Genomic DNA, 18,528 nt, shown 5'->3' on the forward strand with positions numbered 1-18,528 from the left:
TTCCAAGCAATGCTGCCTCGTTTGCCAGTGATGCTGGTGGATTTTGCCTCCTTTCCTGGCTCAAGTTTCCCCAACTTTGCTCCATCATTTGGTTGGGTCAACATGGGAACCAAGGTTAGAAGGGCCCTAGGAGTTATCTGCTTCAATCCCAGTCTGATGAAACCATGGATTTGTGGGATGATGTTTACCTGCCACATGCCCATATGTGCCAAGATCCATGCTGTCTTAGTCATCTAGTGCTGCCATAAGAGATACCACATGTGGATGGCTTTAACAAAGAGAAATTTATTCTGTCCCCGTCTAGTAGGTTACAAGTCCAAACTCAGGGCGTCAGCTCCAGGGAAAGACTTTCTCTTTCTGTTGGCTCTGGAGGAAGGTCCTTGTCCTTAATCTTTCCTTGGTCAAGGAGCTTCTCAGGCGCAGGGACCCCGTGTCCAAAGGACGCGCTTTGTTCCTGGTGCTGCTTTCTTGGTGGTATGAGGTCCCCCACTCTCTGCTTGCCTCCCTTTCCTTTTATCTCTTGCGAGATAACAGGTGGTACAGGCCACACCACTGGGAAACTCCCTTTGCTTTGGACCAGGGATGTGGCCTCGGTAAGGGTGGCATTACAATCCCACCCTAATCCTCTTTAACATAAAATTACAATCATAAAATGGAGGACAGCCGCAGAATACTGGGAATCATGGCCTAACCAAGTTAATACACACATTTTGGGGGGGACATAATTCAATCCGTGACACATGCCAGGGGCTTCACCTGGGCCATCTAGGGGTTTCTCAAAGTTACCTAATCCTAGAGATAATCCATGGTTGTTGTTAGGTGCTGTCGAGTTGGTTCCGACTCATAGCAACCCTACACACAACAGAACGAAACTCTGCCCGGTCCTGCGCCATCCTTACAATCATCATTATGCTTGGGCTCGTTGTTGCAGCCACTGTGTCAATCCACCTCATTGAGGGTCTTCCTCTTTTCCACTGACCCTGTACTCTGCCAAGCATGATGTCCTTCTCCAGGGACTGATCCCTCCTGACAACATGTCCAAAGTATGTAAGACGCAGTCTCGCCATCCTTGCTTCTAAGGAGCATTCTGGCTGTACTTCTTCTAAGACAAATTTGTTCATTCTTTTGGCAGTCCATGGTATATTCAATATTCTTCACCAACACCACAGTTCAAAGGTGTCAGTTCTTCTTCAGTCTTGCTTATTCATTGTCCAGCTTTCACATGCATATGATGCGACTGAAAATACCATGGCTTGGGTCAAGTGCACCTGAGTCTTCAAGGTGACATCTTTGCTCTTCAATACTTTAAAGAGGTCCTTTGCAGCAGATTTACCCAATGCAATGGATCTTTTGATTTCGTGACTGCTGCTTCCATGGCTGTTGATTGTGGATCCAAGTAAAATGAAATCCTTGACAACTTCAATCTTTTCTCCATTTATCATGATGTTGCTCATTGGTCAAGTTGTGAAGGATTTTTGTTTTCTTTATGTTGAGGTGCAATCCATACTGAAGGCTGTGGTCTTTGATCTTCATTAGTAAGTGCTTCAAGTCCTCTTCACTTTCAGCAAGCAAGGTTGTGTCATCTGCATAACGCAGGTTGTTAACGAGTCTTCCTCCAATCCTGATGCCCCATTCTTCATATAGTCCAGCTTCTCAGATTATTTGCTCAGCATACAGATTGAATAGGTATGGTGAAAGAATACAGCCCTGACGCACACCTTTCCTGACTTTAAACCAATTAGTATCCCCTTGTTCCATAGCACTTGTTAAAAATACAGATTCCCTGGCCCTTCCCCTGGAGCTCTGATTTGTTGGTCTGGGGTGAGCCCCAAGATTTGTCATTTTAAGAAGTATCTTGGAGAATTCCCGGGCTCAGGCAAGTTTGGGATACCCTGCCTTATCTCACTGAATCCCCGTGACCACCTTATGTAGGGTGTACCCTTGGGCCCGTTTTATAGATGAGAGAACTGATATTCAGAGGAGTAACTTGTGCAGTCACATAGCCAGTGAGGCTTTGAGCCAGCCTCTCAGCTTCCAAATCCTGCCTTCCTCTGTGACATTTCCTACAGGTGACCAGGAACCTGTTGCCTCCTGATGAGCTCACCTAGTCTAAGGTGGTCCAGCTGTTAGAGAGTACTTCCTTGTACTGAGACCTTCTACCCTTTCCCTCACAGATTCCTGGAGGCCACAAGCCTGGCTCTCGGCCTCAAACGGTCCTTTAGAAGTAGGGTGATTTTTCTCATTTACCTTAAAATTTCTCTTTTCTAAGCTAAACCTCTCTGAGTCTCTTCCCTGTTTTACGCAAAATCCTAACTCAGATTCCTCCCTGTCTGTCCCTCGCATGTGGGACTCCCATAACCACCTGTAACAGTGGTTTGATACTCAGTCTAGTGGGGTCTTCCATCACACCTCAGGGCAGCCCCTCTGTGGGGCAGAGTCTGTGACTGCAGACCTGTTACAGAATAATGAGATTTACCACCCTCAGGTTCGAGAGCTGGAGAAGCAATTGGGACAGACCCGGAGCCAATCTGCAGGAATAGCTGGTGATGAGCTGTCCGTCCATTCAGACCCAAGGAAGCTGTCAGCACAGGAGAAAAACCTGCTGAGAATCCGCCTCCTGGAAAGGGAAAAACAGGAATGCTGGGAGGTAATGCATGCCCGGCGAGGAGGTCAACTGGGCTGGTAGGAACCGAGATCATGACCACCCCTGCAAGGGCTCTGAGGTACAGGCGTCTGTCTTAGTTATCTAGTGCTGGTATAACAGAAACACTGCAAGTGGACGGCTTTAACAAACAAATTTTTTCTCTCATAGTTTAGGAGGCTAGAGCTCCTAATTCAGGGTGTCAGCTCCAGGAGTAGGCTTTCTCTCTCTGTCGGCTCTGGGGTAAGGTCCTTGTCCTCAATCTTCCCCTGGTCTAGGAGCTTCTCAGCACAGGAACCCCAGGTCCAAAGGACACACTCTACTCGTGGCTGTTCTTTGTTGGTGGTAATGATGTTCCCTCTCTCTCTGCTTGCCTCTTTCTTTTATATCTCAAAAGAGATTGACTCAAGACACAACTTAATCCTGTAGATTGTGTCTTTCCTCATGAACATAACTGCCCCTAATCCTCCCTCATTAACATCGTAGAAGTTAGGTTTTACAACACGTAGGATGGAGGACAACCATGCAGTACTGGGAATCATGGCCTAGCCAAGTTGACACATACTTTTGGGGGACATAGTTCAATCCATCACAGTGTCAGAAGCTCTGAGCCATCCTTGTAGGCAGGAGTCACTTGGGGCCGTGGTCACCTCTATGCATGGTCCTCGGGTTCCATTGATTCAGCTTGAGTTTTCTTACTGGGATCTCACCCACTTTGGGTGGCCCCATCCTTGGCTGTTTGGAGATATTGGACATTGTAAAGGGGAGAAGGAGAGGGTCACAGTCCCAGAGGTATAATATGGTTACCTGTTACTGTCAAACCCGTTCCAACTCATGGCGACCTTGTGTGTTATAGAGTAGAACTGCACCATAGATTTTTTTGGCTGTGATATTTATGGAAGCAGGTTGTCAGGCCTTTCTTCTGCAGTGTTGCTGGGTGGGTTTGAACCACCAACCATTTGGCTAGTAGTTGAGCACAAACCATTTGCACCACCGAGAGACTTAGTAATATGGTTAGATGGGGCTTAAAGGAGGAGAGCTCCATGGTGATGAGAGGTGGGTAGGATGGTATTGGCACCAACAGTTGTGTCTCACTAGCTATATCAGGAGTTTCAGAACCTAACTCTACCAGGCTTTAGCAACAAAGGAAATTTAAGAGCCGAAGTAGATGAACAGTCTAGAGGTGGCCTGACTTTAGACACAGATGGATTGAGGATTTGGGGGGACTTAGTCTCATTGCCATTTTCCCCTGCGTTGACTTCACTCTCTCCCGTGGAGACAATTACAACTTGTAATTCCAGCTTATACCTCCAGCCCAGCCCCACAGACAAAGGCCTTCTATTTCCTAGTAGTTGCAATAGAGTCCCAAAATTGAGTCTCACTGGCTTAGCTTGTGTCATGTTCCCATCCATGAGCCAGTCACAGTAGGTGAGGGTATGAGATGCTTTGATTGGCCAAACTTCTGATGTCAGCCCCTAGGTCTCCCCCAACCAAGGACTGAGAGTGGTGAATGGGGGCTTCCTCAAATAAAAGTAGAAGAAGTGGGAGGAGGTGCTGGTAGACCAAACAACAGGCCACTTCAGTGGCCCTGGCAACGGACTTCCTAAAAGTAAGGACCTTACCTTTCCATTATGGGATTTCCATTTGTGAGTGCCAACTCAAGGCTAAGCCCTGTACTAAGATTATGTGACCATCACCACAGTGCACCCTCTACCACTACTAGACCATCAGGTGTGAGTAGGGGAACAGTGAGACTGGAGAGGTGGGTGGGGCTCAGTCACCTTGGACCTTATGCTGTGACCAGAGATTTTGACTTTTATCTTGAAGGAGGTGGACAGCCACCAGAAGGTTTTAAGTTGTAAAGGGACATGCTCAGATGTGCATTTTGGAAAAGTTGCATGGTCAGGCATGTGGATGGTGGGTTGGAGGAGGCATGGGAGCAGAAATAATAACTCACTAGAGGCATGACCGAGGACCTACACCAAAATAGGAGGACTGACAAAGAGGAGCCGGACATGTGTGACCTTGAAGGGCCAATGTTATGAGGCTCAGTGACTGAAGGGACATAGGAGGGTGAAGAGTAGGCAGAATTGTGGAGGACTTCCCGAGATTATAGCGGGTAAGTAGGTGAGACAGGAAGGGGATTAGGCTCAAGGGGAAATGGAAATGTTGGGTTTGAGGTGTAGCTACCTCAAACTTACACGCACAGAGAACAGAATTATGTTGGAGTCATAGAACCAACTGTAAGCCACACGATGAGTAGAAGGAAATGATGTCCTGTGTGCCTTTCCTCTGTTAGGCACCCACTGGCACCTGGAATGCGGACATCATAAAACAGGTGAACAATGGCTGCCTCCCTGCAAAGAGCCAGAATAGCTTTTATTTGCTTGTGGTTCTATGGATTCATCATGTTTTACAGTTTTGCATTTCTGTAATTCACTTCATCCAGGATCTGAAAACACTTTTCCAGAGATAATTGCACCCTGAACGCAAGTCAGATTATATCACCCACTGCCCGAGACATTCCTCGGTGTCTTGATCTCGGCTCTGAGGATTATTTACTCAGACCTTGCCCTGACCTGCCCCTTCGCCCACTGTGCGCCAGCCACACTGGTTCCATCCCAGGGCCTCTGCTTCTACCCTTACCTCCTTCAGTCTCTGCTCAGATGTCACCTTTTCAGAGAGGCCTTCTCTGACTGCGCCCCTGCCTACTGTTCCCACTTTTAGCCTTATCATCATTTGATTTATCAAATAGGCATTGCTGTTGATTGTCTTCCCTGCTAGGATGTTTGCTCCCTGGAAACAAGGACCTTTGTTTTGTTCTATGCTGTATCCGGAGCACCTGTAGCAATGGCAAGCACACAGTAAGCCGTCAGGAGGTATTTGAGACTGAAGGAATGAATTACTGAGAGACTGCCAAAGGCATGAGAAGCACATGCATTTCCAGCTTGTAGCCCACCAAAGCAAGGCAGAGTCTAGGGTGATGTCCTGGATTGTGTGGGGGAAGTGAGAGAATGGAGTGGCGAGTGGAACCTTCTTCTCATTCTAGCTTTCAGTGTGGTGAGGTGCTTCAGCTTGAACCCGAGACTTTGTGCTGTTCGTGCTCAGGGAGTGGCAGAGGGTGGGGACAGCCATGCTCTCTGGAGGACACACACAGAGATGGCCAGTGGGTCTCCTCTTGTGTCCCAACTCTGGCAGAACAGGGGCAGCTGCCTGGAAGCCTGTGTCCTTGGGCTGCAGAGAAGAGTGCTGCCTTGCATTAGTGAGTCCATTGTGTGCGAGGGGAGGGGAGGAAGGCTGCAGGCCCACAGACAGCCCTGAGAGTCCTGGGCTGGAAGCCCTATGCTGGGAGTCTGCTGGCTTGTTCTGTGACCTTCAGCAGGTGTCTTTCCCTCTCTGGGCCTCACCAGTGACAGAAGTGGCCGAGGTCCCACTAAGCCCTGTTGCCCATGATTGTGTTTTCTGGTTACAGAAACTTGCGAGTGAGCGGGACACCCTCCAGAAAGAGCTCGAAGAGCTGAGAAAGAAATTTGAGGGTGTGAAATCTCGGAATAAGGTGCTGTCAAGCGAAGTAAAGACCCTCAGGAGTCAGATGGGCACCTTGGTGGAGAAGGGCAGGCATGACGATGAGCTGATCGATGCCCTCATGGTACGGCCCACCCACTCAGCTCACTGGGGCCCTCATGGTACAGCCCACCCACTCAGCTCATTGACTCCCTCATGGTATACAGCCCAGCCACTCAGGCAGGATGGAGCCCACCCTGCCCAGAGCACTGTGACCCAGCCCCCACCAGATGGACCTTCTCACTCTAAAATGCCACCTGTGCAACCTAGAAGCCCATTGCCTCCAGATGGGCCCCAGCCCCAAAGCCCCGTCCCAGAATGGGAGCAGCTCAGAAAGGCTGCCTGCGACACTGGCTGTGCCAAACATGAGCCACTGGCCTTGCAAATCCCAACGGAGAAAGAAATGTGTGAGGAGGAAGGGGACAGGATTACATCTGTGCTGTTTTGCATCAAGGAATGGAAGGGACAGCTGAGGGGGCCAGTACAAATTATTGTCTGTGTGAGAGCAGTAACCTCCATGTAGAGAGCACCTCCTCTTTGGTCACTGGGAGGGTGGCTTATCATGGTTAAGCCCAAGACAACCCCTAGGGTCATCTATTATAATCTCATTTCACGGAGGGGAAACTAAGTCAGAGGACTCATCCAAGGCTGCACACCTGGGTTCAAACGTTGTTTACCTGACTGTAAAACCCCTGTTCAGTTAGGAAGGCCACACTGCTATTCCCACCCTACAGCCTACTGGGCTTTCCTCTCTGGGAACTTAGGCACCCCAGGGCTTTGGTATCTAAATTCCAAGTGGTGCCCTTTGCTGGGATGCTTGGGGGGCCAGTGCTGGCTCAGGCACCCACCTTAGTCGGTAAGAATTTCACAAGACAAAGCAGTGGGCAGGACACAAAAGATCAGAAATCTAGGCCTGGCCCTGCCCGTAGTTCTTTTTGTGGCCCTGGGCCAGTTACATCCCCTCTCAGCCACAGCTCCCCAGTTTTTAAACTAAAGGTGTGAGGAGGGTGTCCTCTGAGGTCCCTGTGTGCCCACCATTCTGGTTACTGAAGGTGGCATGATGGGAGCTGCTAACCAGCCCCAGCCTGCCATTGACCAGCTGTGTGCCCTTGTGTTCTCTAGCCCTTGGTTTCCACATCTGTGAGATGGGGACAACAGTCTCTGCCTGGCCCAAATCACTGACACAGTCCCTCTTCATTGGCTCCAGGCAGGAAGCCTCTGTTCTAGGAATCTCCTTGGAGGCATCCCCAGGGCGTGGGCCTCAGTCAGGTGCTGGAATCTCAGGCCTAGCGATCCCTGGCAAGGGCTCCATGCACTGCCTCCCAGTGTGGTCTCCCAGCAGAGTGGGATCAGGGTTTATTTCACACAGATATCCCTACCAGCTGAAGCAAACTGTTTTCTGCTGTCCTCAAGAGCCCCTTGGATGGCCTTCATGGCCCAAACTCAGGGAGGAGAAAGTTGAGGACAGGAGAAGGAAAGGTACAGGTGTTGTCCCCACCTGCCTGGTTGAAGCATCCTGGGCCCAGAGGGCAGGCAAGGTAGGGGTTCCTGCTGCCTCTCAAAGGAACAGTCAGTCCTCTGTCAGTTTCCTCTGGGAGCAGAGAGGGGGTGGGTGCTGGGGGTGAAGGGAGGCAGCCAGTCCTTGTCCTTCCTTCCCATGGCTGACCCACAGCCACCCTCCCCCTGACGCCCCAGGACCAGCTGAAGCAGCTACAGGAGATCCTGGGCAGTCTGAGTCTACAAGAGGAAAAGACGAGAGCGTCCCACCACCGCCTGGACCAGAAGCTCAACAGCGAGGCTCAGCGGAGCAGCAGCCTCGTCGCCCAGCTCCGGGCCATGGTGGCTGAGCGGGAGGCCAAGGTGCGGCAGCTGGAGTTGGAGATTGGGCAACTCAGTGTGCAGGTGAGTGGGGCACTGGCATTGGTACCTATTTTCAGCCCCTGGCAAGCCCATCCACCCTCTGGAGGAATCTCGACTCTTTTCACTTCTTTTTACCTGACTTAGCTCAAGCCACACCACGTCCTACCTGCCTCCACCTGACCCCCTAGCACATTCTGCATACAGTTTTCCTTTCTAAAATACAAACCTGATTATGTTCCTGCTCTGCTTAAAACCTGTTCATGGCTCCCCACGATCCTCTGCCTCATCAATTCCTCAAGGATCCAGGCTCCTTCCCGCTCTCTGGCTCCCATCCGCAGCTGTGGCCCTCATCCTCATGATCCAAGATGGTAGCTACAGCTCCGGCCATTACATTCACATTCCAGGCAACGGGATGACAGGTGGAAGGCCAAACTTCTCGTCAACCAGCTTCCAGGCATGTGACTAGTTCTTGCTGCCACCACTCCTGCATCTTCTCTTCATCCTTCCCTTCTCCCCACACTCTGGCCCATGGACGCCATTTAGCACCTCACGTGGGCTCTCTGTCCCCTGACTCCAGGTCTGCTCACATGCCTCAGAACGCTCCTTCCCCTTCCTCCCCCATGGCCTCTGCCTGGCCAGCTGCCCCTCAGCCTTTAGGGCTTACCTAGTCACGACCTCTTATGGGAAGTCCCAGGACCCCCACTGTATATGTTATGTGCGCCTCCTGGGCACTCTCCTAACTCCCTGTGCGTCCCCAAGCCAAACCTTTGTCATGCTGTGTAGTCGGTTTCCTGTTGCATCCCCTGAAGTCTCCTCGAGGGAGCATAGGCGGTGGCCCAGGACCAAGCACACAATAGATACTCAGTAAATGTTTATCCAGTGGTGAACCCCTGAAGATATTTTGCCTTGCAGATGCTTTGAGGGCGTAGCTTGGGGCTGCTTAGAGTCAGGCACCTTCAGCTCTCTATGGCTCCTTCCTGTGGTGGTGGTGGTGCTGGAGGGGCAGAGAAGGGTGTCACTGGTGGTCTCTGGAGGAAGGATTCCTTGACAGGCACTCAGGTCTCCCAGTGGAAGAGGAGCCCCACAGCCTCTGGCACCCTGGGAACTTGACTGGTACAGCCAGAGTTGTGTCAGAGAGCAGCCTTGCCCTTTGTTCTAGGGACCCGTGGTCTGGTCAGAGGTGTGGGAGCCCAGGAGCCCCTTGTCTCAGCCTCAGGTGGGGTGGGCTGGCCAACCTGGTTTGTCTTGCAGCCATCTGTCTCTGGAGGCCAGGGGAGCCTGGGACCACAGGATTGGCTGTGGTAGAGATACCTGAAGCCTGAGGCTGGAGGAGCCCGAAACATGGAGAAGGCCTGAGAGCAGAGCATGTGTGGTTATGAGTGGGAGTGTTATCTTGTAGTCCTCACCCTGCTTCCCGTTGCAGGCTCACTGGGAAGTGAAGTCTGAAGGGGCACAAGAACATTCCAGAATCTTCACCTCACTGCTGTCCCTGCTCTAGGTCCACAAGGGAGGACCAATCCTTACCTCAGAATTCATCAGCCAGTTGGCCAAGCATTACCCACCAGACAATTAGCATACATCGTAGGTTATCTCAGAATGGGTGGGGCTGGAGGGCATGCCAGGCTCTTTAGGGTTCACTTCAACTGTCTTCCCATCAATGGTGGGGGTCCTCTAATGTTCCGTCTTCAGCCAGGCCCCACCAGGTATCCAGAACATACCTAGGAGGGGCACGATTCAGGGAGAGGCCTAGGAAGCCCAGCCTCCACCCAAGGCTGCTGACCCTTGCTGAGGCCCTGCCAGCCTCTCTGGCTCCAGGTGCCTGGAAGGAAGCTGGCCTCAAGCTGTACCTAGCTAGCATTCATGAGGCTGCCAGAGAGGTAGGCCCCGAGGAGACGGGCAGCCTCTGACCTGCCTCATATGGAAGGCTCCACCTCTCTTTGGGACCTGTATGTTGACCAGCTTCCTGGCTCAGTCACCATCCTCACACCATGTAGTTCCCTTTTTGAAAAGAGGCATTATTAGATGTCATTGTCATGCAAGCAGCAGCTCCACCAAACTGACCTCGTTTTTTCTCTCTTTAAAGAAGCCTGTTTCATACTCCCTGAAAGACCTGAAATCAAGCCAAGCCCCTTCCTGCCTTCTCCAGGCCTCAGAGCCAAAGCCCCAAGAATCAGACCCATGTCTATTCCCTGCAGTACCTTCGGAATAAAGGCATGGGCGAGGGGTCCAGTGGGCCTGAGGTCAGCCATGCCTCCGCCAAGGTCCTGGAGGAGCCAGGCCTGACCAAGTCCCCGGCCTCAGCAGGCGATCACGTTGGCAGGCTTGGATCTGCTCGGTAAGAAAAAAAGGAATGGTGGGGTTGGAAAGTAAATATTAATTATTCAGAAGAAAGGCTGCTTCCTGCCGTCTTTGATGGGAAGCCACGGAAACAATTTTAAGATGACTGTAGCTCTGGCTTTCCAATATGTGGGCCTCTCCTATTATGTAGCACTGCATCTGCAGGTGGGAGCCACTGAGGCCGAGATAGTATTGTGTGTTGGATTCACTCTCAGCTGGCCCCAAAACGTATCTGCTCCAAGGAATCTCAAAGAGACCTGGGTTTGATTGTCTGAGGCTCTGATGTCTCCTGGTTCTGTCTCATTCTGAGCAAGTTGGAGTTCTGGAAAGAAGGGTTGCAAATCCACACGGCTGCCCAGCCAGGGCTGCTGCGATGGCCGGTACTGGCTACTTGCTCAGTCTCCTGGGATCCCTGCTGGCCCCTGCTCCCCTCCCAGCTGAGCACATGCAGAGAAGTGAGGCCCAGTGGGGCCCAGCCTGCCTTGCCCTGGTGATGGGCCTCTTCCACCTTCACGCAGCTCTGTGACCAGCCTGGGCCACACGCTGGTGGAATCTGCTCTCACGCGGCCCTCTCTGCCCAGTCCTCATGGGCCCTCACCCAGGTATGGAACCCAGGACACTCAGACCCCCATGGCCCTTCCCACCCTTGGTTGCTCAGCCAACATTGACATCCCATTTAAAAGGAAGGGAAATGGAGGCCAGGCAAAATCCGGGGACTCTTCCAAGGTTACATAAGGACATGGAGGATTGGGAAGGTCCAATTTCTTGCCTGAGGTGGCAGAGCAAGCAGGTTTCAGGACTAGACCCTCAGCCCTGTGACTCCCAGGCCAGTGTTTCTTCCTAGTACCAGAGAGTTAACACAAGGAATCTTCCAGGGCCTGACTTCCAGCACCTTCCCTTGCCTTCTTTTCCATTGAGAATCAGTCTGTAGGGGGAAAGTTTCACGTCATATGAGTTCTCACTCTAAGCGACTGATATCCCCTCAGCTCTCTGGCCCCTCTTTGTTGATAGAATCAAGCCTTAGGGCTTCAATAGGCCCTTTGTTCCTCCTGCCAGCTCACAGACAAAGGATGACTTTTTCCTGCCTCATAGTCCCGTCTTGAGCCCTGCCCACTGTCCACTGGAGCCCTGCTCCTGCTGTCAGCCCCCTGAGGCAAGTCAGCCCAGGTTCCGGGCAAGGCCTCCGAGTGCCTCTAGCCCTGTGTTGGAACTGCTGTGTGACTCTGGGCAAGTAGGTTTTTCATCTGGGCTGCTGTCTCCCAAGGAGTGCCTACAGCACTCAGGTTGCTCAGGCACTATGGGCCAAAGCCACCCCTGTAGGTCATGAGGGGCCATAAGGGTACTTGGGGGAGAGTGAGCTGACTCTGAGCCACAGGGAGCATGCCACACCCCTGAGGGTGGGGAGGTCTCATCCCACCACCAAGGAGAACAGGCAGGCTCTGCCTCTGAGTTTTTAGTTACAAAAGAAACCACTCTCCAGTAGTGGGAGCCAGAAGGTAGACAAGATGACCCCTTCAGCTCCCTTCCAGGCCTATGTGGCTATGACTTTTGCCCTCCACAGGGATGGCAGGAACCAATGTGCTCCTTGGCTGCCCAGACTGACGATTCTCAAGCTTGTTCTTCCTCAGCGTGCAAACATTTACGGAACTACATGCAGGCCCTGCCCTCATGGAGCTTCCAGTCCCCTCCCCTCAGTGGCAGGGCAGGAGTGATCCCAGAGAGTGATCCCAGGGCTACATGGTTTGAACCCATTCCCTTCTGCTGGGGTCTGAAGGGGCAGAAGCCCCTTCCCCCTGCTCCCCTTCCTCCCATTTGAGAATCCTGGAGGTGACTTGGAGCAGGGCTTTTCAAGTTGCAGCATGCCCACAAATCACCTGGGTGCTCATTAAAGTGCAGGCCCTGACTCAAGAGGTCTGGGACAGAGGCCTTTTTCAGTAGCAAGGCCTTCAAGCATAGTCAGGAGTTAGAGCTTGGAAGGGTCTGCAGTCCCCAAGCCCGTTTCAACCAGCCCCTCAGTGTTCAGAGAGAGGACTAGGGTCCAGAGAGGGGAAGAGATCTGCCCAAGACCCCAGAGCAGGTTCGCCTCAGGACTAGGCCAAGATCCCAGGGCTTGTGTGCCCCCAACCCAACCTTTGGTCCACCACCCTCCTCTGAGGCCCTCCCTGTGACCTTCCATGCTGAGCGAGCAAGCCCAGGTCACCTGGCCCTCACTGGAAAAGGTGAAGGGCAAGGCAGAGAGCAGCTAAAGACTCAACTGTGGGCCCTGGGGCAGAGCTCACCTTCTGTCCTGGCCCCAGACAGCAGGTAGGGGGCTGGGAGGTGGGCCAAATGGGAAGGGGGAAGCAGTGATGGCCTGGTCAGGGCTGGAGAAAACTGACCTAGTCACAAAGCCAAGTTGTCCAGACTCCAGGAAAATGAGAAATACAGGAGGGCTAAGGCAAGTTGGCAGGGAGACAGGGACTGAGCCCACCTGGTATTGGGCAGGATGGCCAGGTCCCGGAGACCACACAGGTACCCAGGGCCTTTTCAGGCCCCCAAGAGCCAGCTTCCACAGCAGCTAGCCCCATGGGGATTGAGTGTTGGGGTGCCCATGCAGCTCTAGCCCTTGTAGCATCTAGCTTTGGAGCCAGCTAACTGCAGCCTTAGGGACTTAAGCAGGGCCAGGAAGAAGCCGGGGCGTGGAGGGGAGCCAAGAGGGGCTGAGCTGGCATCTTTCTCTCTGGCTGTCTGTGAGGACCCCTCAATTTCCTTCCAATCTCTCCCACCATTATAAGGGCCCCTGGTAAATGTATGTCTTCAAGCTACTCTTCAGATGACCTCTACTCCTTGTCCCCCACCCTGGTCCCCAGGTTCTCAGACACTCCAGAACAAAAGGGCTGGCAGGCGCAGGTGACGGAGTTCAAGGCCCTCTGGCAGGCCGCTGAGGTGGAGCGTGACCGGCTCACCGAGTTTGTCACTGTCCTACAGAAACGGTAACACATGGCACCCAGGGACACTCTCTCATGGGCCTGCATGGGATAGGGGTGGACAGCCTGGCACAAGGGCATCCTCCTTGCCCAGGGGCTGGGCCTCATCCAAGTCTGGGTCCACCTCACCTGAGAGCTTGGCTCCCACAGGGTTGGTCTAGTGTATTCCCAGTCATGACTTGTGTGCCCATCTAAGTGCCCCATAGCCTTGGGGCCCTGCATCATAGGGACAGCCCTATCCTCCATGTGCACAAGTTGGACTGTCACATGGCATGTGGACATGAGGTGGGAGTCTCAGGGAGAGACTCTCTGGAGTAGTTGAGTCAAATCAACCCACCATAATTAAAATCTAGGATGACTCTGGCATTCTGCTTGGTGCTGTTGGAGAGTTGGTGGGAAGAAGACATAGGTTAGACCTATGTCTGTAATTACAAAAAAACAAGAGAGCTGCTGACAGATGGGGTAGCTGAGACTTCTCTGGGCCTGAAGGCCAAGACAGTAGACCAGGCGGCACAGTTTTCTCCAGAGGGTCGTTGACAGACTTCCATTCAGATAAATCAGTACCCCTCACTCAAGTGACCCTTTTGGCAAGAATTGCTGCTGCCTGGTCAACACATGATCCAACTGTGTGGCCTCCGCACTGAAAAACACAAAGGACAGAACTGAGTGCCTGACAGGCCATATCGTGTATCAGTTAGAGCTCTTTGGTGGCAAACAACAGAAACCAATTCTGAACTAAATTAAGTAAAAGGGAGTTTTTTGGAAGGTGCTGGGTAGCTGGCAGACTCTAAGGTGCAGGGCAAGAGAGGAGCCCAAGAAGGTCCAAGGATCTCGGTAGCAGGATCTGAGGTAGTCTCTTCCAAGCCACTGGCATAGTGCAGGCCTAGTGGCTTTGTATTCTTATAGTGCAGGACCTTCCTTTCTCAGGGATTCTCTGTATGTATTCCCATCCCAGCCTTGCACAGGAGGAGGTCTTTCTGTGTATCATCCTCCTCTCCAGGACTCTACCCTACAAACCCAGCTGCCTCAGCCTCCCCAGCCCCCAGTCTCATCTCCTCAGCCCACTGAGAGCACTGGGCTCGGCCTGAGTTCACTCTCCCTGTATTCCAGGCAAAAAGTGTCTCAAACAGAAAGCCAGGTCTAGGGTAGAACTCATGTTATTTGTTTTCCTTCTCTCAGGGATCACAGCTGCCTGTTGTCCAGTGTCTGAAAATGCTTTCTTGTATCCATTTTTCTAGTTCTTTTTTTATGATAGGGAGGCCTAATCTGGTCAGTCTGCCGTGGCAGAAACCACTCAGTGCGTCTCTTACAAAAAAGCATATACTAGTTGGAAACCCTAGTGACATAGTGGTTAAAGAGCTACGACTGCTAATCAGAAGGCTGGTGGTTTGAATCTATGGGGCGCTCCTTGGAAACTCTATGGGGCAGTTCTACTCTGTCCTATAGGGTTGCTATGAGTTGGAATTGACTTGACGGCAATGGGTTTTTTTGGAGTTGGCTTTGTTTTAAAATTTAACCTGGGAGTTTCTGTGTTTTAACAATAGAGTTTAACCCATTTTCTGTTATTGTAATATTTGGAGTATTTTGATTATCCTTCTGTTTTCCATTTACCATGGTTTTTCTTTGCTCCTTTTTCTCCATTTTTCAACCTGATAGTAGATTGATTGAGTTTTATTTCCTTTTTTCTATTATTAGTTTGGAAGTTATCCATTCTATCTCTATTGTTTCCGTGGTTACCCTTAACTTTTAACATTAAACTCAGCAAGTCTAAAACCAATGAGTTTCTTTATCATCTTTCAAGCAATAGAATAAATTTAGAATGTTTTAATTCTGATTTTCTACTTGGTCTTCCATCACTGTTTCCTAATATTTATCTTTCACATTCTTTTTTAAATGCCCTGAAATTAAACCACCCAAATTCATTGTTCTTTTTTAAAAAATGGTTTATTCTTTACTCTTGCCAATATGTTTAATATTTTAAGCATTTTTTAAATTTTTTAAACATAGTTTCACTTATTTTGTTGTTGCTGTTGTTGAGGATATACACAGCAAAACATACACCAATTTAACAGTTTCTACAGGTACAATTTAGTGATGTTGAAATTTAAACGTTTTAAAATGTTTCAAAATCTCTTCACTCGAAGTTGCTTCTTGCGTCTCAGTCTTCCTTCTGGGTTTAGTTTCCTTTGGACAAAAGTACATCCTGTAGTTCGGTGAGGGTATGTAAATGATTAACTCTGAGTCTTTGTTCACTCTTAAATGTCTTTATTATGCTTTTCTCTTGAATGATAATTTAATTGCATATAAAATTCTAGATACATGGATATTTTTTTCTCAGCATTTTAAGGCTATAATTCCATCATCCATCATTGCTAAGAAGAAATCTGTATCAATTTGTCATTTCTTTGTCAGTAATGTTCTTTCTCTCTGGATGCTTTTTCAGATATTTTGTTTGTCTTTGATGTTTTGAAATTTCTCTATGATGTGTTTGGATACAAACTTTCTTTTCTTTTTCCTGCTCAGGAATTAGTGTGTTTTTTCAATCCAGGAGCTTCAGTTCTGAAAACCGTTCAGCCATTTTCTCTCCTCCATTTTCTTTATTCTTTTCATCTAAAACTCCTCCTAGTCAGCATATGTTAGATCTTCTTATTCTTTCCACTGCAGTTCTTAGTCTCTTAATACTTTGGGCTGAATTCTAGATAATATCTTCAAATCTATGATCCAGCTCACAAGATCTCTTCAGTTGTACTTCCTCTGGCATGAAATGTACTTTAAGAACTGTATTTTTCATTTCTAATGTAAACCTCCTGTTCTCTTTCTTGTAGCATTTGTTCTTTCATTAAGATTTCTCGCTTTTATCTTTTTAACAAATATTAGACTTACTTAAAAACCAAATACTTAGTCCCTTTAAAATTGCTCTATCTTCCTCATTACTTAGGGTCCGAAGTAATGCTCTTGACTCCCCTCATGGTGAATTATTTCCCTGTGTGGTTTATATTTTTGTGTTGTTTTTGTGAGCTTATCTTCAGCGGGGATTTTTTTTTTTTTTTCCTCTTAGGAGTCCTAAGGGGCCTGGGTTATGAAAGTGCTCCTACAGAGTGGCTCTGCTTTTGTTTCTGTGGAGCCTTTGGGGTTTCGGTGGTCTCTGATTAGTACTTTATGTTAATTTATTGACTTAAAATTTCCTGAACACATGAGTGCTGCCCTTGTGCTTCAGTTTCTCATGCGTGGTTTTTTTCCCCCACACTTAAGGCCCTGGTAAACTATGAGCTTCCTTGCCACTTCCCTGGGCTCGTAGATGGATAGTTTTTAAACCTCAAATGAGGCATTCTTTAGAGGCTTCCAGATTTATGTAGAAGACTCACTTCCAGCTTGCTGCCTTGTAGGCGCCCAAGTTTATGTCTTCTGCCCCTCACATTGGCATTAAAACCCTTATTGAAAGTTTTATTAGCTTTTCTATTACAAAAGTAATACTTCAACCAAAACCAGACCCATTGCTGTTGAGTCAAATCTGACTCATAGCGACCTCTATAGACAGAATGGCACTCTCCCATAGGGTTTTGAAGGAGTGACTGGTGGATTTGAGCTGCTGATCTTTTGGTTAGCAGCCAAGTTCTTAACCACTGTGCCACCAGGGCTCCAATGTAATACTTAGTTATTGCAAAAAAGCTTCCTTTCCCAGCCCCCAATTCCTCATTCTTCACAGATAAGAACTGTTATCCAGTTTTTTTTCTTTGTACATTCAATTTATATACACATGTGCATATATTACATATACTATTAAAAAATGGACTCACACTAAACACATCTTTACATTTTTGGGGGTAGCGTTTCTGTATCATAAATTCCTAAAAGTGGAATTGATGAATCAAAGAATATATACATTTAAAATGTTCACAATAATGGCAAACTGCCCTTTTAAAATGAATCAGTTTACATTCTCACCAATAATGTGAACTACTGACCATTTCCGCATATCCTCACAGACACAGTTTTATCAGTCTTTAATATTTTTGCCAAACTAATTTAAAAAATTAATAGTTTGCTGCTTTAATGTGCTTTTGCTATGGCCTAAAGAGAATAAGCATATTTTTAATGTGCTCATAGCCTTTTATGTGTTCTTTTCTGTTAAATGCCTGTTCAGGCCGTTGCACATTTTTAGAGGGTTGTTTTATATTTTTCTTTGATTTACAAGAGCACTTCGTATACTATGTATGTAATATTATGTGTTGTGCATATACTATATAATATTGTGTAGGTTTATCTTTGTAAAGATCGTGTATCATTGTAGTAAATTAATTTCTGGGTCTAAGGGACCTCCTCATCCGAGAATCCTCAGCATCCCCACAATTATAGTTTCCGTGAAAGCAACATTTTAAACATAAAAGCATTCACTAACGATCTGACTACTTAGTATTCTTCACTTCACACTGGCACTGGGTCAAGTTAATCAGACTCTTGCAAGTGTTTTAAATACAATGAAATTCAATTACAGAGTAAAAAGACAAATCTTTCGACATACTTGGAATTTCGTGAGGCTGGTTAGTACACATGACGTTGAAGAACTGTGAGAATCACACTCAAAGCCGTTGACAAATGAAGATCTAACAGAGTTAGACCAGTTAGTAATTGAGGAAGAGAAAATCAGTGTGGACAAAGACTGATCAAAAAAGAAATCTGAGTTTCAAAGGGTTTGAGAGGTCTTGAGTGGAGCTAGACATCCGTACAGGTCAGGCTAGAGGGGCAGCCTCCGCCCAGGCCACAGTGAAGAAGTGAGAAGGAACGGGCTTTGGGGTGTGTTTGGGGGAAAAGCTGCCGGGCCTGCTAATGGATTGGAAGCGGAAGGCGAGGAAGGAAGAGGAGGCAAGGGTGACTCCCAAGCTTTTTGACTGAGCAACTGCATGAGCGACAGTGACATTTTATCATGATGGGGAAGGCACGTTGGGGGAAGAACCTGAGAAATCAAAAGTTTGGTGGTTCCTAAATTTTGTGGGAATTCGTAAAACCCTTTATGATTTTATATGGTGTTTGCCGTTGATGTCTTTTATTATTTCCCGTTACAAAGTTAAACAAAATATAAGCATTACTGAAATACATAGCAGAGAAACGAAAGCCCCTTCCCCACAGATAAACTGGTCAATGATTCCTGCATATCCCTCT

At 48.9% G+C, this 18,528-nt stretch overlaps 1 protein-coding gene across 1 annotated transcript in view; it reads left to right on the forward strand.

The window, feature by feature from the left end:
* Window positions 1–18,528, forward strand: part of CCDC13 (coiled-coil domain containing 13) — a 44,426-nt gene that overhangs the window by 16,421 nt on the left and 9,477 nt on the right. Inside the window, exons 7-12 of the mRNA XM_003409929.3 lie at window positions 2,486–2,647; window positions 6,114–6,290; window positions 7,901–8,107; window positions 10,261–10,400; window positions 10,921–11,004; window positions 13,252–13,374. Coding sequence (XP_003409977.1) covers window positions 2,486–2,647; window positions 6,114–6,290; window positions 7,901–8,107; window positions 10,261–10,400; window positions 10,921–11,004; window positions 13,252–13,374 — 893 coding nt within the window. The remainder of the gene's footprint in view (window positions 1–2,485; window positions 2,648–6,113; window positions 6,291–7,900; window positions 8,108–10,260; window positions 10,401–10,920; window positions 11,005–13,251; window positions 13,375–18,528) is intronic.

Source organism: Loxodonta africana, chromosome 22, assembly GCF_030014295.1.
Source record: "Loxodonta africana isolate mLoxAfr1 chromosome 22, mLoxAfr1.hap2, whole genome shotgun sequence".
NCBI classification, from domain to species: Eukaryota; Metazoa; Chordata; class Mammalia; order Proboscidea; family Elephantidae; genus Loxodonta; species Loxodonta africana.